The 27,375-nt window shown below is 35.9% G+C and overlaps 2 protein-coding genes and 1 pseudogene across 9 annotated transcripts in view; 1 reads left to right on the top strand and 2 right to left on the bottom strand.

The window, feature by feature from the left end:
• Positions 1-998: 998 nt before the first annotated feature.
• On the bottom strand, positions 999-9,791 carry LOC110666990 (uncharacterized). Of its 8 annotated transcripts, none has more exons than XR_009150726.1 (13): positions 9,662-9,791; positions 9,333-9,527; positions 8,145-9,059; positions 7,845-7,893; positions 7,677-7,747; positions 6,066-7,149; positions 5,658-5,959; positions 5,072-5,178; positions 4,334-4,484; positions 3,344-3,496; positions 2,968-3,120; positions 2,368-2,420; positions 999-2,267 (listed from the first exon to the last, which is right to left on the bottom strand). XR_009150726.1 is itself a non-coding variant. In XM_058151830.1 (13 exons), the coding sequence occupies exons 1-11, from the start codon at positions 9,782-9,784 to the stop codon at positions 2,995-2,997; spliced, it is 3,276 nt and encodes a 1,091-aa protein (XP_058007813.1). In that variant the 5' UTR covers positions 9,785-9,791; the 3' UTR covers positions 999-2,267; positions 2,407-2,420; positions 2,968-2,994. The 8 variants fall into 8 exon arrangements, 5 of the variants coding, with proteins under 5 accessions (XP_058007813.1, XP_058007808.1, XP_058007809.1 ...); XR_009150730.1 differs by having other exon boundaries at positions 2,368-2,406; XM_058151830.1 differs by having other exon boundaries at positions 2,407-2,420.
• LOC110667548 (cytosolic sulfotransferase 15-like) lies at positions 1,042-2,145 on the top strand (annotated as a pseudogene).
• A 2,112-nt stretch (positions 9,792-11,903) lies between the features above and the next one.
• LOC110667020 (DNA-directed RNA polymerase III subunit 2) overlaps positions 11,904-27,375 on the bottom strand; it is a 31,345-nt gene continuing 15,873 nt past the window's right edge. Inside the window, exons 20-38 of the mRNA XM_021827725.2 lie at positions 22,054-22,170; positions 21,877-21,957; positions 21,044-21,148; positions 20,880-20,960; positions 20,600-20,731; positions 20,469-20,513; positions 19,360-19,437; positions 19,153-19,292; positions 18,937-19,021; positions 16,399-16,523; positions 16,173-16,308; positions 15,957-16,087; positions 15,451-15,576; positions 15,304-15,359; positions 14,981-15,051; positions 14,392-14,476; positions 14,206-14,309; positions 12,418-12,546; positions 11,904-12,298 (exon numbers count right to left, since the gene is read on the bottom strand). Coding sequence (XP_021683417.2) covers positions 12,248-12,298; positions 12,418-12,546; positions 14,206-14,309; positions 14,392-14,476; positions 14,981-15,051; positions 15,304-15,359; positions 15,451-15,576; positions 15,957-16,087; positions 16,173-16,308; positions 16,399-16,523; positions 18,937-19,021; positions 19,153-19,292; positions 19,360-19,437; positions 20,469-20,513; positions 20,600-20,731; positions 20,880-20,960; positions 21,044-21,148; positions 21,877-21,957; positions 22,054-22,170 — 1,878 coding nt within the window. The 3' untranslated portion in view covers positions 11,904-12,247. The remainder of the gene's footprint in view (positions 12,299-12,417; positions 12,547-14,205; positions 14,310-14,391; positions 14,477-14,980; positions 15,052-15,303; positions 15,360-15,450; positions 15,577-15,956; positions 16,088-16,172; positions 16,309-16,398; positions 16,524-18,936; positions 19,022-19,152; positions 19,293-19,359; positions 19,438-20,468; positions 20,514-20,599; positions 20,732-20,879; positions 20,961-21,043; positions 21,149-21,876; positions 21,958-22,053; positions 22,171-27,375) is intronic.

Below are 27,375 nucleotides of genomic sequence, written 5' to 3'. Positions count from 1 at the left end.
GTTGTCAATTCCTTTGATAAAATCAAAATTCTAAAGGACTTTTAATAAAATACTTACAAATTGGTGCCCTATATAATTTAATCCAGTCTTAAGAGGGAAGAGCCAAGGCATATCTCAAGATGGGGTCTAAAAATATACAGCAAGAAATACATGGAAATGGAGAATAATTTACAAGGACAAAACTAGGATTAATGTATGATTCCCAAGATGGGATATTGATTCCCAAATTAATCCACTGTTGGGGTGTCCTAGACCCAACCATGGTCCAATTTGAGTTCAAAATCAGCCCAATTTAATCTCGGATCATAACAAAATTGGAGCTCCATAGGTCTAATCTAGAACAACCATTTTCTTTCTCCTCTTGAATCAGCTAATTCAATCCGGTTCAAATTAAAAATTTTTCTTTAAAAAAGAAAAAAAAAAAAATCAACTATTGAATCAACTCAAATTACATCGAACCAAAACTGAGGGACTCTGATTCAATCTCAAGCCCTCAGCTCTAGGAACTGGAACCGCCAGTTCCAACCTAGAACTGAGCATGCGAGGCCCATCGGCCAGGTTAATTACATCCATTCTCTTAATAACATGCATAAACCTACCATGGAAGTCACGGAGATTGACTAAGCATAAACCATAGAAGAGATCAGTGGCAACGCTATATGATTCTGGAAATAGTAATAATGATAATGGTGATCCCCACATAGATTTGATTTGGTTTTATATTGTGATCACAATTAATTTGAAATAAAAATAAAGAACTCAATTTTTAATGGATTTCCAAGCAAGCAATGTTTGATACTAACAAGAAATGAAAGTGAAACTGAAATCTTGATCATTCATTAATCAATCATCTGTTATATACAAGTCATTGACTAACAGAAGCTAACTTTGAAAACTAACAGAATTTAAAACTAATTAACAGAATAAGTTAAACTTCAACTCCTTCACTCCACGTCAGCTCATCTCTTCTTCATGGTTCTTCTTTATATCTAATAATAGACACAATATTTTGTTTGGCTAGAAATTTGAAGTTTCCTCATAATGCGTTACTGTTTTATTTGGTTAATCTATAAACATGTACATGGTGATGTGAACTTCAAAGAATTTAAAGAGTTGCTCTTGATTTGCCTATCTAGCCAAACACCTCCCATGGAAGACAGGGTACTTGAACAGAACTCTCAAAGAAACAGGAGCGAGAGAGTGATAAATCTGATGATCTATCGTCATCCCTTCCCAAAGAAAAGGGAATGGCGACCTAATTATTTCTATCTTTACCAAGGCTTTTGGCGCACCCCAAACGAGATTCGTTCCATAGTTTCATTTCAAAAGCATTTTCAAGCAGAGCACACAGATATCATACTCATCACCACGCCTAAATCAAGCACCACTTGGTTGAAGGCCTTGGCATTTGCTATTGTCCACCGTGCAAGGTACACACCCTCACAAAGCCCATTGCATTCCTTCAATCCTCATGAGCTTGTACCTTTCTTTGAGCAAAAGCTTTATGCAAATAACCAAATTCCTGACCTGTCTACGTTTCTGTCTCCTAGGATATTTGCCACTCACATACCATATCCATCGTTGCAGAATCCATCAAGAACTCCAATTTCCGAAGAGTTTATTTATCTCGAGACCCCTTCGACACTTTCGTATCTTACTGGCATTTCGCCAACAAAGCAAGACCTGCAAGTTTTGAACCACTTCCACTGAATGATTGTTTTGATAAGTTCTGCCGGGGGGTTCTAGCGTATGGTCCCTTTTTTGACCACGTGAAAGGATACTAAAAGGAAAGTTTAAAGAGATCAGACAAGGTGTTATTTCTGAAGTATGAGGACTTGAAGGAGGACATAAATTCTCAGGTGAAAAAGTTGGCCAAGTTCTCGGGTTTCCCGTGTTCTTTGGATGAAGAGAGATGAAGTGGTAGAAGTGATATCCAACTTATGTAGCTTCAGCAATTTGAAGGATATGGAGGCAAACAAGAACGGTAAATCTTTCTTAAACTTTGAGAATAAGACCTTATTCAGAAGAGGTGAGGTAGGGGGTTGGGTCGATCTTCTTACCCCAGCAATGGTGAAACGTCTAAACAAGACCATGGAACAAAAGCTGGCTGGTTCTTCTCTGGTGTTCAAGAATAGTGCAGTGTAGAATACAGAACAATGAGTGGCATAGCATATATTCAAATGGCTTCCTCCCTCATGTTCTGTTCAGCATCTTGCTTGGTGTATTTATTGTGTTTTCTGGCAGATAAGACAATGTCGTTGTATTCCCTGAACAGAATAAACAGTATGACAGTATCAAATCCACTTTTCCTTATTCAACCCTCCTTCTTAGAGCACATGAAAGCATGTAATATTGGGTATAACTAACTATGAAGTTCCAAGCCATTTGAAGTCGCAATTTCCTTACCTACAGGGTGCAAACTTGATCAAAATGCATTATTAAGGGAGGGAACTAAAATTATATATATATATAAAAATAAAGATTAAATCTAACTGATTCTGAATAGCTTTTCTAAAATTCAAGGAATTGCAAGAAAACCCAAAAAAAAAATGTAGAATTACAAAAATAATTCAAACAAACAAAATGACCCAAAATGATTATCAATCAATCCAAGAACCCAAATTTAAAACAGTCCGATCCAACCATTCACCATCATTCTTTTTTCTTTTCAAAATCAAGAAGCTTAAGTCTCATTATAGATACAGAAGAAAAGCTCAAGATTGACATTAGAAAAACACAGAAAAGTGTAGTCTACTAAATAATAATAGTAATAATAATAATAATAAAGCAGGTGGACAGTGATGCTCTTAAGCATTCTTTTATTACGAATCAAATAACTGAAATAAACAAATTTTAAAGAGAAAAAAAATGAACTTACTACAATATACACCATAAAATAAATAAATAAATAAATACACGCACCATATGGCAAAATAGCACTGAACTATCAAGTGCTTTTACATTTACCTCATTTGTGCATTTGAAAAGCAACCTTCAGATCTCTTCACTCCAATCAAAGGAGGCAGAAGACTTTGGCGCCTTAATTGTTGGAGTATCGTCCCTTTCTTTGAAAGGAAGAAGCTTACCAAAATGTAAGCTCTTTGCTATCCAGCTGGCTGGCTGCAGAAAGTCACCAACTTTGTATTTACAATATGTAAAATGGAAGGCAGAACCTTAACAATTAGTCATTCTAACATGAAAGCACAACAGATTATGCACTTTGGAAGCCTCAAATAATTCCCAGTGGGTCAACAGCTCCAAATTCCAAAGGGAATAAGAAAATGAAGAAAGGAAAAAAGGCAGAAAAAAAAGGAGCAAAAAAAAAAAAAAAAAAAGTACCAACCATCATAGGTATTTTCCTCTCTAAGGCACAGTGCTTCAAGTGGCGCGATGCTCTACACTCATCCTCAGCAACAATAGCTCCCACAGATATCTTTTCAGCTTCAAGACTTAGAAACAACCTTTGAAGAGTTTTGAACACCTGCCCGCCTCCATGCTGGGCGCCCAAACAAAGGAATCAAGATTTAGTCAGACTGTAATTAACCATTCAAATGTTGAGAGAGAAAAAAATGAACAGCGAAATTAACAGGAAAAAAAATTAACATAACAGAATGATATAGCATGGAAGTAGCTGATTGACTAGTCGTCAACATAACATCACAGGTAAAGCCGTCCTTGCAATCATTTGCATCAAAGTCGTCTTCGTGGGGTATAGATTATAGAAACGTTCTTGGCAAAGAAGTATTTGGGCATCCGCTATAAACTGGAATGCCTCTCAACTTTTACATTTGTTTCATATGCTTTTATTGTCTAAAAACACCTCTTTGATGAATGGGACTTTGATGTCAAGACTCCCTAATTAGATGCCAATACAATTGCGTAGAACTTCCCAAATCGATACACAAATACAGGACCTGATAACTTAGCTCATTTATCTCTCAACCTTGGCCATGAGCAAGCACAAGCATGTTTTTGTGGTTTTATTTTCACTCCTTGTGATTAGAATGCAGTTACATCATGCACCACAGCCAATTTATACCATTTGCACCATTTTCAAAATTCACATCTAAGATAAATGATAAGTTAGTTGACAGATATAACATAATTGAATTGTATGGTACTAAAATCTTAAGCTAAAAAGACTGCTAAGGGATTTCAACCTGTAAAATCAATCATTAATTATAATCCATTAATGGAACACTTGAATATTCAAAACAATTCTGCTTAAAGGGCAGTACCTATTACAAGAATAAACAGAATAGTTTCTAAATCTCATAGGACCTCTGCAAATTGGTAGGAGGAATTAAATTGCCTAGGCATAGATAATCTTTACCTTGATTATTGTTGCCAATTTGGTGCAGAAACTGTGCTTCCCATGGAGCATGATCCCTACTCTGTGAAAAATACGACTACTATCATCAAGATAATCTGACTTCCCAATTTTTTTATACTGCGAACCAGCCTGATTGGGTAGAACCATGTATCTGAAAAGATCAACCACAAATCAGTAAACCATTGAAAAATAAACATTGAGGTGAAAGACCAATCTCCCAAAGGCAGCATCTTCTATAATATTAAGCATTCCAGTCCAGTGCCAATTTTCTATAATATTAAGCATACGAAGGTCCAAAACAGTTTTCATTTTCATTGTCTTTCATTCATAAAAATAATACTTTAATTCATTGTAGCAAATACTGTGCAAGGCTATCACTCTTTCAAGTGATTCTTCCCCAATAAATGTCATGAATATCCCTCATTTTCTCCTTCCTTGCAGGCTCCAGCAAGAAAAAATTCCTCCTTTTTCTCTCTTCATTCATAATGCCTCAAATCATTCTGTATATGTGACCTAGACCATGTCAAAGACATAATACCAGAGAACACTGATCTAGAAAACTCCAACCACACATATCTAGCTTATAAACCATTCCTGCCATTTATGCTTTTCCATTATCGTCTTAGGATCGGAAAAACACGCTATTTTGATATGAGAAACACTACGAAGAATACGTCCAAGAATATGAATTTCAGCAACAATGATATATACAAAAGTTAAAGATATAGCATAACTCACTTTTCAGGAAGTTCAAGTGAACCTGCGGCAATTGAATCAGCAAGCCACTTTACTTTCAGAATGGGAGCATTAACTGCACAACCGTACAAGAACTTGGTAGTTTGTAGCTGGAAGAACATATCAACAGTAATGACATAAATAATTGTATTCTTAATAAGAAACACATAGCAATTTGCAAAGTAGCAATGACAGACATTAAGTAAAAAGTTGAAGGTGGCATATTTAACAGATAACACAGTGAAACATGAAAAGATACTACGTAGCTAAAAACAATTCCCAAATTTCCAAGAAAGTATTCTAATTTTTAACTGAGCAAAGTAGTTTAATAGATTGATGATCAAGAATTAAAAGATTGGGTAAATATTTGCAAAACTTTCTACTTCAGCACCTATTTGATTATATAACATGGCCCTAGGAGTGTAAATGAGTAAAGCTACTCATGAGCTCCTCAAACTTGGCTTGCCAAATATTCCAGTAGGACTTGGTTTTAATCAAGTCAAGCTGAATTCCAAGTACTACAATGCTCTTTAAGTGGCTCACAAGCCTAATTAATTAAGTTGAAAATAAAAATTCAGTTGAAAACAACCTTCTTTGAACATATAACAATAGGAAGCTTTTGGAAATTAGATTTTGTCCTTCTCTTGGCCCCAGAATTTAAAGGAGGAGATGGGACATCCAAGAGAACCATGCCACCATATTCTTGTATTAGTCTGACAATTTCTCTTTCCTTTCGACTAGAAAATCCTGTAAGCAAGAACTCTAGACCATGAAATATCAATATTTTCACATCATTTATGTGACTTCTGAAACAACTTTTCACATCTTGAGTCCAAGAGTCAGACCGCAACTTCGAATATTTTGACCTTTTATTAGCTCTGACAGCAAAACCTAAGAAACAGTATTAAGAAGAACAATTAAAAAAGGAATACAAGAATTGATAACTTCTTGAAGATGACAGAAAAGGTATTTTAGACAATCAATAGCACAATCTTACAATTTCTATGTGAACTTTTTGGCTTTTGGACATCCTTATCCTGCTGAAGCTCAATTTCAAACTCTGAGAAACAAACTCGCTTCCTAACCAAATTTGGAGCATTAGGGGGATTTTGCAACTTAGATTTTATCTTTTGACAACTATGAATAGGCTTCCTTCCAGTTCCTTGTGCTGAAATCTGTTCAGGACTTCTCTTGCCAGATAACTTTTTATCAAGAAATTCAGAAGGCTGCAGATGGCAGCGCGTCCTTCGGTTTAGAATAAGAGGTGACCTCCTTGGTACTGAAGGCTGAAGTTGGAGCTCAGCCCCATCCTTTGCAGGTTCATCATGATCTGAAACTGGACTCCTGATAACAATGGTGTCCTGATTTTGTTCATGATCTCTACCAACAGTACACTCAAATTCAGACCTGGGAGGCAAGAAACATTTAAAGCTTTTCTGATCATCAGAATTATGACAATGATCAAACTGATTTGACAAAAGCAGTTCAACGTGTTCTGATGATAACTGTTGATTCTGATAAAGTCTCTGCCCCTTCAAAATGGTATCATGTTTTGGTGACAATGTGCTGTAAGTCCTAAGAGAGGCCAGCTGCCTTCGAACTGGAGCCTCAGAACAATCACCAGTAATTATGGGCATAACTTCCTTATCCACATAGACAGATTCAACGTTAAGAGCTGACATCCTCTGTCTCTGGAAATTCTCCATCTTATGTCCTGATTCGGTGCTGAAGCAGTTTTGGGCATCATTTTTTCTATTATCTTGATTCCGAGCTGAAGGAGAACTTGCATTCTCTGAAGAGATACTGCAAGGAACAACAGAACAAAGAGGATCCACCAAAGATTGATTACAAGATCCAACCTCTTGGGAAATCAAAATCCCCTCATCAGCTTTTTCTAGTACACCTTCAAAGGGTATGCTAGATGGTGAAGCTATCTTGGATCCAGCTTCAAGTTTCCGGACAAAAGAGTTCTCATCAGCAGCAACATCTGCAGACTCAGAGAGAAAGCTTGTCTCACCATCAAAAAAATTCAGCATGCCTTTCGTGTTGTTCTGCTTCAACTTTGCAGACGCATCCGCTTCCTTCCAAGAGGGAAAATGAACAATGAAAAAATGTACCGACAAGAAGGGAACAAAGCAGTCAGACTGATGAAGTACATCATTTCATGTATGTATATGAAGTAGATAAAGATAAGCAGAAAATTACCAAAGTCAAACACAATTGACAGCAAAATTTTCAATAATAGGGATTTTGTTAATACAGACTAAGGCCTTGTTTGGTTAAGTGGTTTGTTAATGACTCTACACTCTAGTCATTGAGTATAAAATTATAAAATTTTCATTTCAATTCAATTGAATTGCAATTAAATTTCAATTTTATAAGAACATAAGCAATCTAGCTCTTTTCTTTTCCTTTTGATACTTAAGGATCTGAGCTCCGAGGCCAACCTACAAGTAATTGTGGATGTACAGACTCTATCTTTCTCTCTTCTTTTGTAAGTAGCTTCCTATTCTCATCACGGCATGAAATGTGCATAATAAGAGAAATGTTACAGGAAAAGAGATTTCAGGAAGATCCAGAGTGAACTGAGATTAAATGCAGTCCTCACCTTCACTGTCCAGCCACCCAACCAGCGGCTTCTGAATCTATCTGCAACTAAATAACATTCTCTACCTTCTTCTTCCGCAAGAAAAAAGAAAAAGGAGAAATTGAGCACAGATAGCTATCTTTCAACATTTATAAAATAAGCACATGGAAAGAGATAAGACAAGCTCACCAGCATTTTCTGAAATACAAGCTGGAGATGAGCTTATATCATCTGAAGGCTGAAATTTCATCAGATTAAAGTCAACACCTTGAGAGAGGGAAATTATATGAAAGAAAAGCAGCAGGTACTGACTCCAGAACCTGCTGATCTTCAACTCCCATCTTTATTAAATTTGAACCATATAAGGAGAAGATAGCTGAATTAACTGAATAAAAGGAGAACTCGATAAACAAAAAGATAAATTTCCATTATGCCTGTCTCTTCTAGATAGATAAGCATTGGCAGTGGCTAAAAGGAGAAAAATTTTACCTGAGCCATTGCTGAAACATGTGAAATTTTCTCAGCAGGCTGATGTAAGATGGGATCAACAAGGCTTGCCACATTAGAGAACTCCAAACCCAGAGCCGAACCATCAGAAACTTTATCTTGTTGAGACATGAGCTGTACAATATTGGATTCATTGTTATGCCTATAATGATTTTCCAATACAGGAGTATCCTTCACTTGAGAGGCATCTGAACCGCAAGCATGCTGACCATCAGGATTGTTGAGAGATAACCCCACATCTAGAAAGGCATTCTCCATAATTAAGTCATCTAAGTCTGAAAGAAAATCAATCTCATCAATTTCTTCAGACGAGGAGCAGATGCCATCTTCTAAAGCCTCCAACCGTGCTTGCTTAACCTGAAGTGCAGCTTCAAGAATAGTTCCTGTTGGCAAAAATTCTAAAGTTGATCCAGTTATCATCAATTCATGTATAGCCAATGCTTCAGATGCAGCTATAGAAAGTTCAACTGCATCACTGACATCAGCATCGTTGATGTGTCTAACATTGAATTTTTCTTCATGCTGTCTGCTGTCCATACACTTGGCGCGAGATGAATGACCAGCATTCTCCATTATTGGAGAGTCGGATTTTGTTATTACTGCACCAGCATTATGATAAACTTCTTCTTCATAATGCCTCGCAAATTCTTCATTATTGGTTGGAGACTCTGGACAAACTTTCTCGACAGCTATTGGGACAGAAGTCAGATTTGAAATTTTTACACCATCAACCACTTTTGATTGACATGCTTTCTGTTGTGAGCCACCAGATGCTTCAACTTGTGGCAATAACAGAACTTTACTAGAGCCATGCAGGGCTTGAGATGCACACAAATCCTGGGTTTGGCTATGTATTGATTCCCCGTATGAAGATAGATGTAAACGAAGATGCAGTGCCTATGTGACATTAGATATATATTAGCCCAGCTTCCAATAACCAATTCCAACAAGATAATAAAATCTTTATGGGTTTAATGAATTGAAACAAAATCAAGTTGCACCAGTGAATTGTCAGTCATAAAGATAAGTTCACTAGAAGTTAGGTGTTTGATGAATTTAAAATACAAAAAAAATAACAATACATGGGCAACAAAACAAAAATACGATAATAGGTTTAACAAAGAAAAATCAGAGATAAATCACAATTAGTAAGGACATTGAAGAACTCACATTCCCTGGCGAAAGAGAAGCACTATTTTGGGAAGTATCTTCTCCAGACAAGAACAAGTGACAACTATTGTATCTACCCTCTTCCCTTGAAAAAGTTTGTAATTGACTAATAATAGTTTGGGGTTCCTTTAAGTGGTTAGTATCAGATGATTCTACTTGAAGATTCTGAAGCCAAGGAGGTAGCCAAGCTAAATCCTGAAACAAATTTCAATACGACCAAAGAAAATGGACAGAAGATTATCAATTATGTTGAAGAAATAGGGAAAGAAAATACACAAAATAATCGAATGGAATGCCCAATAGAAAAGATTGCTTTGTTGATTGCATACCTCAGAGAATTGAGGAGGACGAAACCCTAAGCTGGCCATGAAAAGTTGGAAAGAGCGCGAGATGTCAAGAGTGGACTTTCGCGCCACAAATACACTCGCTGCGATTCTGCTTATATGGTACATACGCTGGTGGTAGTAGTCCCTATCAAAACCGGAATCAGACCATGATTAAATCGGTTCAATTTAAAATTTAAATCAGACTGAAATTAATTAAATTTAAATTAATTAAAATCAATTTTAAACTAGATTAAAACTAGTCGGTCCGATTCATATCAAAATTATTTATCATTTAAAAATTTTAATTATTAAATTTAATCAAAATTAAATTAAACTGAATTTTAAATCAAAATTGAGATTAATGAAACTTTTAATTTGATGTTAATTATTTTAGACCCATAAATTAAATCCAATAATTTCGGTCCGGACCAGATCATCGGCCAGCTCTGGTCTAGATGTTGATTGCCCACTAGGGACAGTTTGATATTAAATTTCCACACAGCAAAGGCTATTTTTTTTTTTTATTAAAAAATCACGCTTTTAAATATTGCTAAAAAATAATCCAAAATATTACTTAAATGTTTAACATTTTTATAATTAAAATATATTAAATTTTATTTAAAAATAAATTTTAATAACCTATAATTAACTGTTCCTTTTTCAAAAAGACTTAAATAAATAAGAAACTGATTATAAATAAATAAAATAATTTAACTAATATAAATATTAGTGAAATTTTAATTAAAATCAAACATAAATAATCAGCATTTAAAATTTCACAATATTCAAATTGAATTTAAAAATTTTATTTTTGCTGTCGGGTAAAATACAATTGATTGCTAGTTAAGCACAAATCATGAATTATTATGAAATTAATCATAATTAATTATTATAAATTTAAGCATACTAAAAAAAATTCTTACCTAAAATCAATTTATCATAAATATAAGACATAAATATGTAGAATTCATATATTTAATAGGTAAATATTATCACACATCTTATAGAGTTTACAATAGACCAAAACTAGACAAAAAAAAACCTAAAAGGAAATGAAATTTTTGTCTAAATCCAATCCATCATAAGCTCAAGACATAAACATATAAGATCTATGTATTTTATTAGTAAATCTCATTATATATCTTATATTTTAAATCCATGATGAATCAGATCTAAGCAATAAAAATTTTAAAAAAGAAGAGAAAATTTTACATAGACTTAATTCATTATAGACTCAATTCATTATAGACTCAAGACACAAGCATGTAAAACTCATATATTTAATAATAATAAGAGAATATCATATATCTTATATCTTAAATTCATAATGAATTAAGTCTAAACATTTTATTTATGATGTGATCTCTACTTAATAATATTTTAAAATTTATTTAATTAGTATTACTATTAAAATTATCGTTAGTTTTTTAAATATATTCATTAAAAGAGATATTAAAAATTATTTTATAATAAATGATGTTTTAATCATAAAATTCTAAAATAACTACATACATCTTAGCTTTTCTTTTTTTAAAATCTTACTTTTTCTAAAAAGCAACTTTTTAACTCCTAAACTATAATATCAAACGGAGTCTAAAGCCCTGTTTAGCATTAAGTTTTAAAGTCTAAAATTATTTTTCTGAATAAAAGTATAATTTTAGATGCTATTGAGAAAAGTAGTTTGAAAAAAATTATTTTGTTATTTTAACGTTTTTATGACTAAAACCGATCAAATTTAATTTTTAATTATTTTTTAACACTTTCAAACTAGTATATTTAAAAAAAACGTAATTTTCTCAATAACAATATCAAATAGGTTCTAAATAATTTGCATGATTTTGTTGATTTGTAAAACAAAGTAGTATTCAGATTGATATGATTACCAAGTTGTCTGACAGGGAGAAGCGCGCATGGAGATGCTAAATTCAAGACAAAATGAAGCACGTTGATTGTGCATTACATCAGCAATTGAAGGGTTAGACCCAAACATAACTACTACCACACAAAATGTACAAAACCCTACAAGCCAGATGAGAGTGGAGATGATACAAAGTGACAATACACAGATTTGTTTTGGTATTAGTATCAGGAATGAAATAACTTAAAAACTCAACTCAACTCAACTAAGCTTTTATCCCAAAAATTTGAGGTCGGCTATATGGATTCGCTTTCTCCATTCTAAAAAAAAAAAACATAATGAGCTTTAATCTGATGGGTATTAAAATGTTTGTAGAACTGCAAAGTCTCGAGTTCGAACCCTAATCGAAGCTTAATGGACCAAAAAAATACATTATTGTTCCGAAAACAGGCTGTCCAGTTTAACACATCCCAATCTTATATACACAATGTATAACATGCTATAGAAAACAATTTTGGAGACAAAATGGAACCATTTTGCAACGTCTGCCAGAAGTAGATTATATTTGCAGCAATGAGCCTCTTGAGCAACCAAATAGAAAAGGTTAGAATGGGAATCCCACAAGTTTGGATTCTTCTCTTTGGCTTTTATAAACTTGAGGCATTAGTTCAAACACAATCAGTATGCCTTGTGTAGCTTCAAGTGAGAAGCATATTTCATCATCCATCAGATCATGCCTCAGCCAGTTTTAAACGAGGAACAATATTCATCGATTGCAGTTCCTGAAGTGGAGTAATTCAGTGGTGGAAATATAATTAATTCAGTGGTAGAAACTAGGCAACATAAAAGAAATATTGTAATGGAAATATTTACATAACGGCACTATCAAACGAGAATTTACCTGAATTAAGAGCTTGCATGCATATGGCAGTTTCATAGTAGAAATGTTATCCCCATTTTTACAGGTAGAACAAATCCCAGTCCTCAGTTTCTGATTGAAATAACCTAACAAACCACAAACTCTACAAACCTGCAGAAATAAGTAATGCTATGAACAATCAAACACAAATTTAATGGTGGAATTGTCCATCAAGACAACATTAATAATCAAGAGACTTTCAGAAATGCAACAGTTGCACATGAGCAGGAAATTACCATCATGTAATAATGGGATAAATTTCAGCCATAGTCCTTGAACTTGAGGCGATGTATTAGTATCATCGATAAACTTTAATTTGTAAGATAAAACTCCCTCAACTTCAATTTAGTTAAAAATAAAATCCTTTTAACCTTTGATAACCAGTTTTCTGGTTACCTTTAGTACATGCACATTTTACAAATAAAGAAAAAGGAAAATTACTTAAATACCCTTTTCCCTGTCTACACTCGCTGTCCTCTCCTCTCTCCTGTCTTTCTCACCCAACCGTATCATCCATTTCTCGGTTCTAATCTTCCCTACCCATTGAATCACCATCTTCAAACTCACAATTAACATGAAAATAGGCATAGCCTGTGTAATAGAACTGGTAAATTAATTACAAGCCACCAATCAAACCAACATAGAGAATCTGAGAGATATAGGTCCAATAAATTTCCTCTTCCTAGCTTTTACAATCCATAATATTCAAGGTAAAATAGGAAATCAAAAGAAAATCTTCAAGCATGGGCCATATGATTTACACTAGAATCATGATTCAAGTACAAAGTCCCACTTCTTCAGGTATTGTCCTCTTCATTTGCAGATTACATTGTTGCTTATCATCAACCCCAACTGGTTAAAATCATTGATGGGAAAGGGAACAAATACATAAAGAAAATCATTTCCTACTTGGGTTTCTTTTTATTTGCTTTTTCTTTTTCATTGAGCTACCAATCCAAAAGGTAGCCTAAAATTTTTGGGTTGTTGGAAATGGAAAGTGTTCAGTTCCCAAAATTCCAAATGAAAAATTTCAAGAAAGAGCAAGAAAGAAAGGCTAATTAAAATTCAATTTCATGGGGAGCTCAATTAAAATAAAAAACAGGGAAAAATTAAAAGAAGAAGAAGAACACTGATACAAGTAGATTTGAGACGAAGTTTTCTCCTTCAGTAATGGTGATGGATGAGGAATTTTATGCAAAGTGGAAAATGGAATCAAGGGGAGGGATTGGGAGGGAATCAAAAGCATCTATAGAATGATTAGAATCAACTAGTAGTGGTAGTGGAAGAGGTGGTTGGCCGACGATGATAGTGCCTCAGAGGTGGTTATTGGGTTTAAGAAGGAGAGGGTGAGAGAGAGAGAGAACAGTAGATTATGAGGGTACTTAGGTCATTTTCAATATTGGTAATGAGTAAACTGATAATAATAGGTAAAAAGTACTTTTATATTCACTTGATTAATGTTAGAGGAGTTTTATATTACAAATTAAAGTTTGAGACGATAATATAACAACACCCTAAGTTGACAACAGATGAAATTTATCCTGTAATAATGCATTAGGGTACCTTTTCAATTGGAGGGGGAAAAAGTGGAGCAAATTCCTGTGTGTGAAGTGGGTAAGTGAACATGGAGACCATAAAACAGAATGAACAAGCTGAATTGATGTTCTCGGAATGTGAGAAAGTTGTTGATCTAATAAAACAAAATAGGAAGATTTTAAACCATTCCCTAAAAGATTAAAATAGTGACTAATAAACAGTAGCTTGAATAACCTGAACTTCAAAAGGATCACTAGAAATCATTAGGCGCTCATAAAGTAACATGCTAGCACCATAAGCAATCAAACAATCACGTTCCATTTCTCCTACTCGAAGTCCTGCAAAATGAATATTTATCAAAGTGCAGTCTTCTTAAGTGAAAGTAAAATAGAGAGATATCTTGACAAAGGAAATCATAACCTCCATTTCGAGCTCTCCCTTCAGTAGGTTGTCTGGTTAACATGACACGAGGTCCATTACCTCGAGCGTGCATCTTATCTAAGACCTAAGCATCAAAAGATATAAATTATTGACCATTGAAAGGTACAACAATACTTTGTTAATTTAATAAAGTAGGGTTGCACAGCATGATAAAAGATTAACGATATGTCTAATTTGTAAGTCTCCATCCATATAAAGGCATTTGACAATATTGAATGAATGAATAAAAACATAGTGCATTGAAAACATGATGAGAGTGAACATGTACAATATATAAACACTGTCCTAGTGTCCTACATACAATAAATAAGGGCATATATATAACTTCAAAAGGGTGAAAGAATCTGATATCTTCACAAAATGAAATTTGCAGACATAGCCAATCCACTGCAATGAATAATTTAAAATCATGTGGTTTGATGCATATGTTTCATGCAAAGGTAATCGTTTATACTTCAAATTGTAAGTGTCCAAAAAAAATTTATAAAACAAACGCAACTATGGAAAGCAATCTAGGAATAATAAGCAAAATCGGACTACTAAAAAATAAAACGGAGGAAAATCTTACCATATGTTTTAACTTCTGGTAGTAAATTGGCCCCATAAAAATATACGCTTGTAGTGGACAACCTGTAATACCTGGACAAAAAAAAATAGGGAAATCAGCATCCTTTCACTGATTCATGCATCTATTAATCCTGTCGACCACATGGAATTGCCTCAATAGCACAAGTATCCTCTTCTAAGTAAAATTTAAAGTATGCTGTTACATCATCCAAGAACTTAAAAAATTATTTTCAGCAAGCCCTAGAAGAACAAATGAATTTCCCTACATCTATGTACGTGAAATTGCATTTCAGAAATGATCTCTCAGTGTAAAAGCACCGGAACCTGAATAAATGAAGTCCTTGCCATTGTAGCTAAAGCCATGATTAACAAGCGTTTCACTGCCATACATGCAGAAACAGATATAAGAACATGAAATCCAGAATACTTAGATGAAGGGAGGGAAAGCCATAGTAGGGAAAAAGAAAGCACCTTATAGCTTCAACTGTGTCTGCATGACCACTTGGTTCTCCAAAAGCACTACCATAATGAAATCTACCACATGAAACCCCAGCTTTTCCCCCAAGAAGTTCTATCATCTTTCCAACAGTCATTCGACTAAATCAAGTAAGAATATGTATATACTAATCAACATACTCGAGCTTACAAAATAATGAAATAAAAAAAAAATATGATTGTCCAATTTCCACATGCTCCATACGGATCTTAACTATTTTAAGTTGAAAAGGTTTCTGCACAGATGTAATTAATCAAGAGGGCAAAAAATTTTGCATTCCTGATCCATGGCCACTGTTTCAAATAATATGTTTCAGTTTTTCAGAAATTTAATTCAATTATGACTTAAATTTAAGAAATTTCAACTTTCAGTTTGACATCTTAAAATAAAACTATTTATTACAAATTTATAATTGTATTGTAACTTTTTACTTTAAATAATGTGAAAAATAATAAATAAATGAAAGGAAAACAAATTTTACCTTGGAAATCCATGAGGATTCATAATCAAATCAGGGCATATGCCACGTTCAGAAAAAGGGAAATCTTCCTGTTGAATGATTGTTCCACAAACACCTTTCTGCCCGTGTCTGCTACTAAATTTGTCACCAACCTAAACGTGTGAGTAAAACTAAATGATGAGCAAATGCATGCAAAAAAGCTTACAGTATCACACAAGCTAATACTAAAGCCTTTACCTCTGGTCTACGAGTATGGCGAATTATGAATTTGATAGATAGATTGTTATTCCTATCTGAACTAAGAGCAACTCTATCAACCACACATGACTCCCCTTCAGGACCTTTGAATATACTTTTGTTAGGCCGATATTTGCTGGAAATTGAAAGAAGGGGTAAATGACAATGTATACTACTACTACTAATAATAATAATAATAATAACAATAAAGGATAAAAGTACTGACATGTCTGCTAATGCTGAAGCAGATTTTAACTGCCCTCTTGTTTCCACTGGGGATTCCTTATTGATGTAGATATCATTAGGTCTAATAATTTCCCCAGGTGAAGCAAGTCCATCATCATCCAACACCTACGCAAGTGAGTAAACAAATGAGTAGGCTTTTGCAATGTAAAAGTTGAACAAAGAATCATCTAACACTGCAATAAGAAACATTCACATCCATTCACGTTGGTCTACCAGCCAGGCACCACTTGAGCGTTACTTTAAAGTAATTTGTTGAGTTATGGATTGTATTTGTTGGAGAAGAATTCATTGTTCACTAAAGAACACCAGTACAGTAAAATGTTGATGGTCTAGGGCCTTTACTATTATTGAGATAATTATGTAAATCCTGTTTATTTAAGGAATCCTATTTGTACGAGGGTTAAGTCTATATAAATAGGGCTGTAATATTCTCCTTTCAATGGTGAAAGCAAGCAACTATGGGTGGACGTAGCATACTTGCCGAACCACATTAAATTCTTGAGTTCATGTTTCTCTCTATTTTTCTGATCTGCATAAGTTTATAGGTGTTTTTTCGCTAACATAATTAACTATAATAAAGTCAAATCAATGATTGTATTTTATAAGAAAAAAAGCATATGGCTCTAACAGAAGGAGCCTCATTTCCTATCCTAAAGGTTTAAGAATAAGGGAAAATATGAAATTTAGGGATAGAGTATGAAGTATAGACTAAGAAGTCCATCCGCAATCTCTGAATCAGTTTGGTTTCATGCTAGAAAAAATCCACTAGCGGTCCATCTTTCTCATAAAGGAATGAATTAGTACAAAAGTATAGAACAGAGAGAAGAGAAATGCAAATGGTTTTTACTGATTAAAACAGGCTTGAAATATTGTTCTGAAAGATAATTTATGATAGGTGTTGGAAAGGAAAGGACTCTCTCTGATTGACAAAGTATATGCAATAATTCTTAGAGCATGCTTTGACGATGACATAGTGCCAATAGAAAAAATCTGATTTAGGGTAAGAAGCTAGAACATGACTGACTAGAACATTAAGGCATTGAAGATAAGAGTAGTCCAAATTGCATTCTCCAATGTAAGGGAAAAGAGTGGAGTGATGTGAATCTAGTTGGAGCACAAGTCCCACCAATGTGATCATTCAATTCCTTGCATCTTTGATAAAAAAAAAAATAAGAAGAAAACTTGAAGGATTGATGGATGAAATGGAGAAGTGCGACAAAAGTCTGATGTAATGGCAAAGTCCTTGCTAAGTTAAAGGGAAAGCTATACAAGACAAAAGTTTGACCAATTATGGCACATGGCAATTATTATAGTATCAATCAAGGAGCCAATTCATCACATTCAACAACATTAAGGCTTTGTTTGGTTCATGCCTTCATGGAATGGTAGGGGAACAAAACAGCAATTTCATATTAAATAGTTATTCTCCATTTTGATTCAAATTTTAGACGCAAAAGTTGTTTCACATAATAGCTATCCACAATCTCAACTTCAGTTAAAATTTTAGAAGTGAAACAGTTACACCATAGAACAGTTATTCCACACGTTTGAAAAAGGGACATTTCATGGCCCATATAGCTATTCTGTTATGCAACCAAAAGTATGAGAATATTACAGAAGCAAGATCTATGTTTTACCAAGGGATTGACAGTGAAGTCATTTCTTTTGGAAGAACATGTGGAATATTGGACTATAAAAAACTCACAGAAAACAACATGTGAAATATTAGACTGCAAAACTCACAAAAACCAATTACAAAGGATTTGGTGAAGCAAAAGTTTCAGTGTAACAGGAGAGATAAAGAGGAAAGGTAAACAAAAAATGGTATGGATTGAAGTGGCCAAAAAATAAATTATCTTAACAGCTAATTGAAAGATTGACCCTTAATGGAGCTTACTGGGAAAATGATCTATAAATAGAACCAACTATTTAACGATTGAGGCTTAATTAAAGAGGAAGTGTATTTTTATTGTTTCAAATTCATCCATCTCTTTTTGCACATTTTATATATCAACAATTATGGAAACAAAAATGGTATGCCATTTTGAATGTATTAGATTACATAAAACAAAGAATACAGAGCTAAACTCTCAATCTAGTTCACAAAATGAATGGCATGCTTTCCAAAACTCACCGCACTATTCGATCTAGTTCCCAAAATTAAATTTTGAGTGCAATCTTAAGATCGGGAGTTGTTGAATAATTGTCAAAACAGTTGAACAGTGTTCACTGAGGGTTAGATGGGTAACCTGACCAGAAAGAAGGTTGGTTCATTAGATTTTTTTTTTTTTGTCTGGTCTAGGTCCCAAAACATTGATAGTGATGATACTGATGTGCCTTTCTCTTTCGTTTTAAGATTTACATTTTATTCCCAACAAAAAAAATGGAAAACAAAAGCCACAAATTACTAAATTTTTAATAAAATAGCTAAGAGAATAAATGAGGATCAAAATTATGCAAACCAATTAAGAAATGATTGGGAAAAAAAAGGTAAAATTATCATAACAATATGCACTACCCTCTCCCTTTCTTCTGTCCTTGGTGGCCTTAATATTCTATCAGCTGCACCATTTTCATACTTATAATTGACGGTGTCAGAATACCTGTCAATGGAGCAAAACAGAAGTAAGCAACCACATATACTTCATTAGTGCAAAATGGAAACAGGCATGGAAATGATGTGACAATTCATTCAGGGGAAGAAAGGAAACAAGAGTTTCACAAAGTTGTGTACTTTTTCATAACAATACAACGTCCAAAACCACGATCCAAAGATGCCTTGTTCATGACTATTGCATCCTCTATGTCATAGCCACTATAACTCATCACAGCAACAGTTGCATTCTGACCAGCCCCAAGCTTATCATAACCAACCTGTAAGTAAACTAATTAATTCACAGCCCATAATCTCTACCACGTTTATGTTATGCAGCTTAATTACCAGTTCAATTGTCCTTGTTGTCAATAGAGGCCGTTGAGGATACACCAACAGATAAAGTAATGAGTCCATCCGAAATAACTACAATCAAGACATTAAGATCATAAGTTATGCAGAGAACTTATTCTTTACCATGAAAACTTGTAAAAAGATAAGCAAATACAATTATACATAGATTGTCAAGAAAATCATAATGCCTACTAGTTTAGGGGCAAAGGCAGTAACATAAAAACAACACAAGGAAATAAAATACAATGCCCTACGTTCATAGTTTCATATCCACATTTATTACTGGAACAATAAAAAATTCCCAGCACGTCCAAGCTGGTGAAGATGAAAAATAATAATAGAACAGCAAAAAATACAATGGAAAGAGCCGTCATTTAGATAATAATTATTACTTATGAGACCTGCATGCTTCTAGTAAATTTAAATTGGAAAATTATGAAAAATAACACTTACATCAGAGATTTTTGGCATTTCAAGATGGGAAACAAGTAACTTGGTCAATTTTGTTGGATCAAACTCATTTTAGGTGTGGAGGGAGAGGGGGAAGGGGTTTAACAACTCATTTCCAGCATGGCACTTGTCACTCAGGTTGAGCTCATGGCCTCTTCCTCCAAAAGTGAAAAGGGTATAAAATCCCATTGTGATGGCCATACAGTAACTCAGCTAAGTTACCCACAATTAAAAGCATGCCTGAATTCTCGGATGCATGGTTTAAATTTATTTATGGAACACATAAGAATCAAAATTTTAACCTTCAACTAAGTTAAGGAGAAAACGCAACCAAATGTTGACCGTTCTCACGATACAAAATGTAGGCTATCTAGGCAGAAGCAATAACAATAACAGCACTAAACATGTCATTTTATAGCACATACAGTAACAGTAGCAAAGTAAATTGAAGTACACATTAAAACATCCATGTAAGAATTATAAACATATGGCTATATGCATGTATGTACAGAAAGGTCAACTAATCGAGACATATTATCGCAATAACACAATCAATACATATTTGCAAAATATTGAAAAATAAAATATGGGAAAGGCAAGAATAGTTTCATTCCTGCATAAAAATTATGAAAATGATGAAAAAAAATACTCGCCTGGTTGTATGCAATGTTTCCCATAGCTTGCTTCCCCATAGCACACTGTAACAAGATATAAAGCAGAACTGGAGTGAAAATAGTTCATGGAAATACAACATCCTAAATATTAAGGAATTATGCAATGAAACCTGATATGTATTTCTTGGTGACTGATTATGATGAGGAAATGGTATTAGCCCAGCACAAACACCTAAGATGGTGAAAGGTTCTATCTCAATATGGGTTGTCTCCGGTGCGGCCTCCCCTTCATAGAGAGCAATCTGTAAAATAAAAAATTATACATTAAAATATCATAGTCTATACTGTCTAGTGTATAAGTGCAATTTGTAAATCCCAACAAAAGGGGTGAAATTCAAGTACAACTTTATAACAGCTAAAGACTTTGGATATTGTTAGATGAGAACCAACCAGAGCATTGTTCTCCTCATTGACATCAAGATATTCAATCAATCCCTCGCGTAAGAAGTCGTCAAAAGTACGGACACCATCCTTCAAAGGAAGAACAAAGCATATTAACTTCGAGGTAAGGTAACCAATCTTTGCATAGGACACAACACATTGATCAAACTTACCAGCAACTCTTTCATATGGTGCCCTTTAATCCTTGATACACCTTTGTCTGCAATAACTAGTGGACGACAAACTCGACCTCCATCCGAAGCAATATATACAGCACACTGACAAATATTTATACTCTCACAAGATCAGCTATTTACTTAAACCTCATAAGCCCAAAAATTACAAAGTTAATTAGACCGTAATAAAGAAATTTCTCTTTCTTTCCTCTATTTCTCTTTACAATTGACAAATGTTATACACAATTGGAGGCTAAACGTTACAGCCAGAAGCTCCACAGAATTGTTTATTGTGATTGTTATTGTATTTCTTAATTGACCCCTTCAAGAAAATTGTTTTAAATCCAGGCAAAGATAAGATTTAAGAGTATCCAACCACTCAAATCCAAGACTTAATCATATACTCATCCTTATGTGACTAGAATTTCTTCATCAAGTCAGCAGAATTTTGATTTCTATAGCTCTATGTTAGAAACTCAGCCTACTTGTCACTATTATATTAAGTTCTCTTGTTATTGCTGATTGGACAGCCAAAGATGGTTAGAATCCAGTTTTGCTAGGATTAATATACTTATTTATTGGTTCTTTTTTATTCCCATGTTAGGAAACTGATTGCCACTTTGTAATCATCTTCTTGTTAGTATTTACCTCCACATTCAGATTTAGATCTCAGACTTTTTCATCTATAATTTAAACTGTAACCACTCCTACATTAGAACCACATAGCAAAAGGCAAGGCACATTATACATTTCAAATATACAAGTGCATTGTGGCACAAGAAACTTTTTATTTTGACATTGTATTTCGAAGATGTGGCACAAGAAACTACCTGCTTCTCATTCACAAAGACACTTACAAACTCGCCAATTTTGCCAGCTCTTCGCAGCCTTCTCATTGCAGCAGCAAAATGCTGCAGAATGGTTTAGGGAAGAAGATGAACAAGAAATTTAATGGGAAGGAACAAAAGACCTTGTACTTTATTGACCTTAATGAAACCATATCTTACATGTGGCCTCCTGTGCTTGCCAAGAATCAGCCCGTTAAATATAACTAGATAAGAATTTGGTAAGTGAAGCTCTTCCCCAGAAAGACGTTCCAAGTCTTCAACACCCAAACAATAACACTATTGCAGCCAAAATCACAAACTCTGGTAATTCTTTTACTAAAATACCAAGAAAAGCATATATGCATGCATGCATGCACACAGACAAATCATGCATGCAAACAAACAAATCATGCATGCAAACATATGTATCCAGAGAGCTAGTAAATAAAAATGAAGCATCCTAACTCATATGCAAAAAAGTAGAAAACTATGCAAACTGTCAAGTCTCCTGTTTCTTAACTGCCATAAGAATCTTGAGAAAGTTGAAAATACAATCCCCAGCAAATAAATATCTAATTATACCATCTTTACAAGGCTTCACCTCTCCCAAATTATTACGTGTGGATTTCACAAAGATTTTCAATCTAGTTTCTGAAACATTTTGAATAATAAAAGAGATCGACAGTGAAAAGGACTGCAAATGAAGCTAAAGGAGCATTTTTTTTCCCCAGTAAATTATTTGATACACAGCAGACAATTAATATAGGCTTGCATATGCAGAAATACAGTATTCAACCACAAATATATCAATGAGTACAGGTAAAGCATGCCAAACAAAAAATACAGTGTATGCAGAAATCCAAATTTCAAGAGAATACAATTACACAATCAAATAATTCGATAGATATGTGGATATATAGAATTCAAATCCAATTACTTGCAAGACAAAAAATAGAGTGCATCCAGACATCCCAATTTCAAGAGAATACACAATCAAATAATTTGATAGATATGTGGATGTAAAGAATTCAATCCAATTACTTGCTAGACCTGGATTGCATATATCCTAGTCCTAATTTACCTATCAATTAGATTCATATCTAGAATATTGACTTATCACAAAATTTACCAACAATTCAATATTATAATACCTGAAACATATTAAGAAACATAACTCACCGATAACAATATCTGAAACTGTTAGAATCCCTCAATTAGTGTAAATCCCTTAATCAGTGTAAATTAGTTGTAAATTAAAATATAATTAGGAATCATTATATTTATTGGCTATTATTAGTTTCCTAGTTAGTCCTAGCCTTTGTATATAAATTAGAATGCTTGTAAATCATTTTAGTATGAAGAAATATAAAAGAAAAATTTCCAAATTCTATGTTTTCTACATGGTATCAGAGCAGTGCCAAAATTTATCGGCGTGAACAATGTAGTTTTGAGTAATTTTTTTTTTTTTTGTTCAAGCTTCAACGTCGTTCTAGGAAGGGAGGTGACTGTCACCACCCACTTGAGGAGGAAGGACATCAGCCAATCGGCCTACGCCCGGAGTTCCGCCGCCGTCCAGTGAAGCGCGTGAGCTCATGCGCCTCCAGAAGTCTCGCGTCATTCTTCACACGCTGGCGTGTGCACCCTTTTTTTTCGGTGATTTCTCCGACCGCGCCTCTTGTAGACGACCTTTCCTATCAGACGCTCCTCCGAAACAAAGGCTGGATTTTTTGGTGATAATCCCTCTTTACAAATTAGTCCTGTAAAGTTGGATGAAACTAATTATTTGGCATGGTCTAGATCTTGTCTACTGTTCATTCAGGCGAGAGGACTACAGGGGTATATCACTGGAGATACAAAAAAGCCAGAAAGTACTAGTTCTACCTACAGCCAGTGAGAATCGGAGAACTCTCTTGTTATATTATGGCTCATCAATTCTATGCAACCTCATATAGTTCGTGGGTATTTACTGTTGGACAGTGCCGCTACCATTTGGAGTGCTAATTCTCAGACTTATTCTCAAGTTGGGAATGATGCACAAGTTTATGAGCTTAGGAACAAGGTTCATGGAATGAAACAAGGAGTTGACTGTTGCTCAGTATTATGCGGAACTGAGTGGTCTATGGCAAGAGTTGGATTTCTATCAGGACTTTCAGGCTTCATGTCCGGCTGATGCAGTTAAGTTCCAGAAATTAGTTAAGAATGAGCACATATATGATTTTCTTGCTGGGCTAAATGTGGAGTATGATTAGATTCGGGTCCAAGTGCTTGGTAAGGATCCTTTGCCCACCTTAAGGCATACAGACTCTTATGTTCAGCAGGAGGAGAGCAGAAGGAGTGTCATGATCAATTCTACAGCTGTTGATAAGGCTGGGCTGGCTGCTAACTCCTTACGAGAACAGTCATATGGTCCATCAAATAAGGATCACTTATATTGTGACTATTATAGGAAATCTCGGCACACCAAGGAACAATGTTGCAAGCTGCACTGTTCTTTAGTTGATGTTGAAAAACACTCACATCAACTAAAGGGCATGAAGGAAAAAGGATGGGCTCTGCTAGATTACAAGCAAATGTATCAGAGGCTGTGAGTGTTTTTGAAGATACTGCTATCACTGGGATGTTTTCTAATAAAGAGATACAAACTCTGAGACGATTCCTATCACAGCTTGAATCACAATCCACTATAGTTGCCTCTTCTAACTTCGTCAACTCAGGTAATGCTTTTCTTGCCAATCATAATAATTCATTTTGGGTTATAGATTCTGGAGCAAACAAACATATGGCAGGCTCTTCGAATAAATTCATATCCTATTCCCCATGTTCAGTGTCACCCCATAAATTGTTGCCCCGAGAAGTCCAACATATTTTGCTTGAAGGCTGCCCAAATGAAAGCCAATTTGTTTGTGTGGAACATAGTGGCCGAGTGTGGAAAGTGGGACGTGAATTGCTTTGCATGGGATTCCTTAAAGTGGACGTGAAGCTTGCATGGCATGGGAAAAAAGGGCGTGAATTGCATGGGCAATTGGAGTGGACCACGTGAGGATTTATGCATGTGCATGGCAAGGCACCAATGGGGCGCATAGTGAGGGCCAATTCCATTGAGTGGTGTTCATGTGAGTCCTTAAGAGAGGGACGTGAAGCATGCTGGATAAGGCCTTACAAAATGGGACGTGAGGTATGCATGCATGAGCATGAGAGGAAGCCACTAGGAATGAGCCATGAAGCCCACTAAATGGGGAGCAAGTTAGTGGGGCGCACTAAGGTGACCAAGCCAGCCAAAGTGCAGCGCATGTGAAGCCTTGAGAGTGGAAATGGCATGGCATGGTTTGTGTGAAGACTTGTCACTTTTGCATGGGAAGTGAGTTGGGCACTAGTGGGGCGCACTAAGTGGCCTTATGGTGTGGTGCATGTGAGCCACTAAATGGGCAGCACATGGAGTGGTTAGTGGAGATGAAAACCAGTCACATGGGCTTTAGTGGGACATGTGGCGCGCTAGAGTGGAACAAGCCCACTTCTTGCGTGAAGTTTGCATGGACGTGGGACTAATGGCCATGTGCTACGCCTAAGTGGAACCAGCACTTACGTGCATGAAAAATGCATGGACGTGGGGACAAATTGCTGGATAGTGGAGCGCACCATGAAATCCAAAAGTGGCCAGCACATGGGACTTGCAAGGTGGGGCGCATGTGGAAGCCAAAGTGGCCCAAGTGTAGCACAGCATTTGGGGGACATCTTGCAAGGTGGGACACATGTGAATTGGCAAGTGGAGCCAAGACAACATGCATGAAGAGTGAGTAGTGGTACCATGCAATGTGAAGTGAGACCAAACACGCAGCGTGAAGCCAAGGGGCCAAGTGAGGTGCAGCGCACATGGGACCAAGTTGGACAGCGCATGAAGCTTGCTGGGTGGCTTGTTCATGGAGCGGCAGGTGAGATGCTTGGCCTACGTGCATGGCAAGCTTCAGCCATGCAGCGTGAGGCTTAAGGAGGGAAATTGTCCCGCCCAATGGAGGACCAACTTGGTGGGACCCAATGCTTGGCGCCCAAATATTTCCATGGCCATTTGAATTGCACCAGGCGGGAGCTAGGTGGCAAGACCAACAGCAGTCCCACACTTTTCCATGATGAGTTTTCTGCCCAATGAATATTTTATGAGTGTCCTTTGGGATTGGTTCAAGCTCAGCCACATGTTGGCTATCATGAGATAGGGATATGTTCCCTTGTTCATAGGTATAGAGAGTGTGAAAGAGTGAGTGTGCGGGAGAAGCAACTTGAGAGCTTTGTTTTCCTTTCTTTGGCAATTGTATAGCCGGTTTGAAGGAATAAAAGAAGTAAACCCCTACTTCGTTTTCTCTTGCTTTCTACCTTTCTTTATGCTTGCTTAATGTGTATGGCTTGCATGGTTGTTAGTTGTGTGTTGATGGTTGTTGTGGCTTAATTGATGCGCATTGTGTTGAGGCTTGGTTGCTTGTTGATGCGGTTGGCCATTTGTGTTGATTGTGGTGTATTGTGCATTGTTGAGTGTTGCCTTGCGTGAGGTTGGTTACTTGTGTGGTTGCTTGTGTTGCTTGAGTTGAGTTTCGGCCATTGTGAACCTCTTGTTGTTGGGTTGTTGCCGTGAGCATCCTTGGGTGATTGGTGTAAGGATTGGTTGCCGTGAATCTTGGTGATGAGATTGGTGGCCGTGGGATCCTAGGGACCATTGGAGAGGCTGACTTGCTTTGTTGAGTGCAAGTGCTGCACGGGGTCTTGTGGTTTTGGGTTAGCAAAACAAAAGTCCCGTGACAGTTGGTATCAGAGCGGTCTGAGGAGTGTCTCGGCAACTATGGCTGAAGCAAGTAACAAGGCGCAAGGAAGTCCTTTGTTGATGGAACAATCGGCTGGTGCAAGGAGTAAGGTGCTGCCCAAATTCATAAGCTCTTCTCGGTTGAGAGAGGAGTTGGGGAACATTGAAACGAGGCTGGACAAGATAGAAGACCACTTGGTGCAAGGGGACGATAGATTTGCGGAGCAGGAAAGCCGGCTAAGGGAGCTTGGAGAAGGGTTAGAGGAGACCCGAGGTAAACTTCAAGCTACACTCAAAGAAACCCTTGACAAGGTGGCCAACGAAAGTGAGGTTCTGAAACTTGCTCACGCCAAGGAGATGCCCACCATGAAGGAAGACAACCGTGTGCTTAAAGAAGAGGTAGAAAAGTTGAAGGAGGAAATGAAGGGTATGCAGGAGAAACTTGTGTTGCTTACAAGATTGGTGACCCAAGGGAGTGGGACCAATCCTCACTCTACATTCTCAATCCCTACGGCAAGGGTGGAGAGACCCAAGCCGTGCGCATCCAAGGGAGAAGGAAGCGCAAGGGAGAACTTCCATAGGCCGAGGGAAGACCGAAGAGGTTCGAGGCATGTGTTGAAGTGTTACCGGTGCAAGGGACCGCACAAGAAGAGGGACTGTCCAAAGAAGGCAGTGGTTTTGGCCAAGGGTAAAGAGCCGGAACAACCCTCTCCACC

This window comes from Hevea brasiliensis, chromosome 1, assembly GCF_030052815.1.
Source record: "Hevea brasiliensis isolate MT/VB/25A 57/8 chromosome 1, ASM3005281v1, whole genome shotgun sequence".
Lineage (NCBI taxonomy): Eukaryota > Viridiplantae > Streptophyta > Magnoliopsida > Malpighiales > Euphorbiaceae > Hevea > Hevea brasiliensis.
This window is presented reverse-complemented; position numbering and strand designations above follow the sequence as displayed.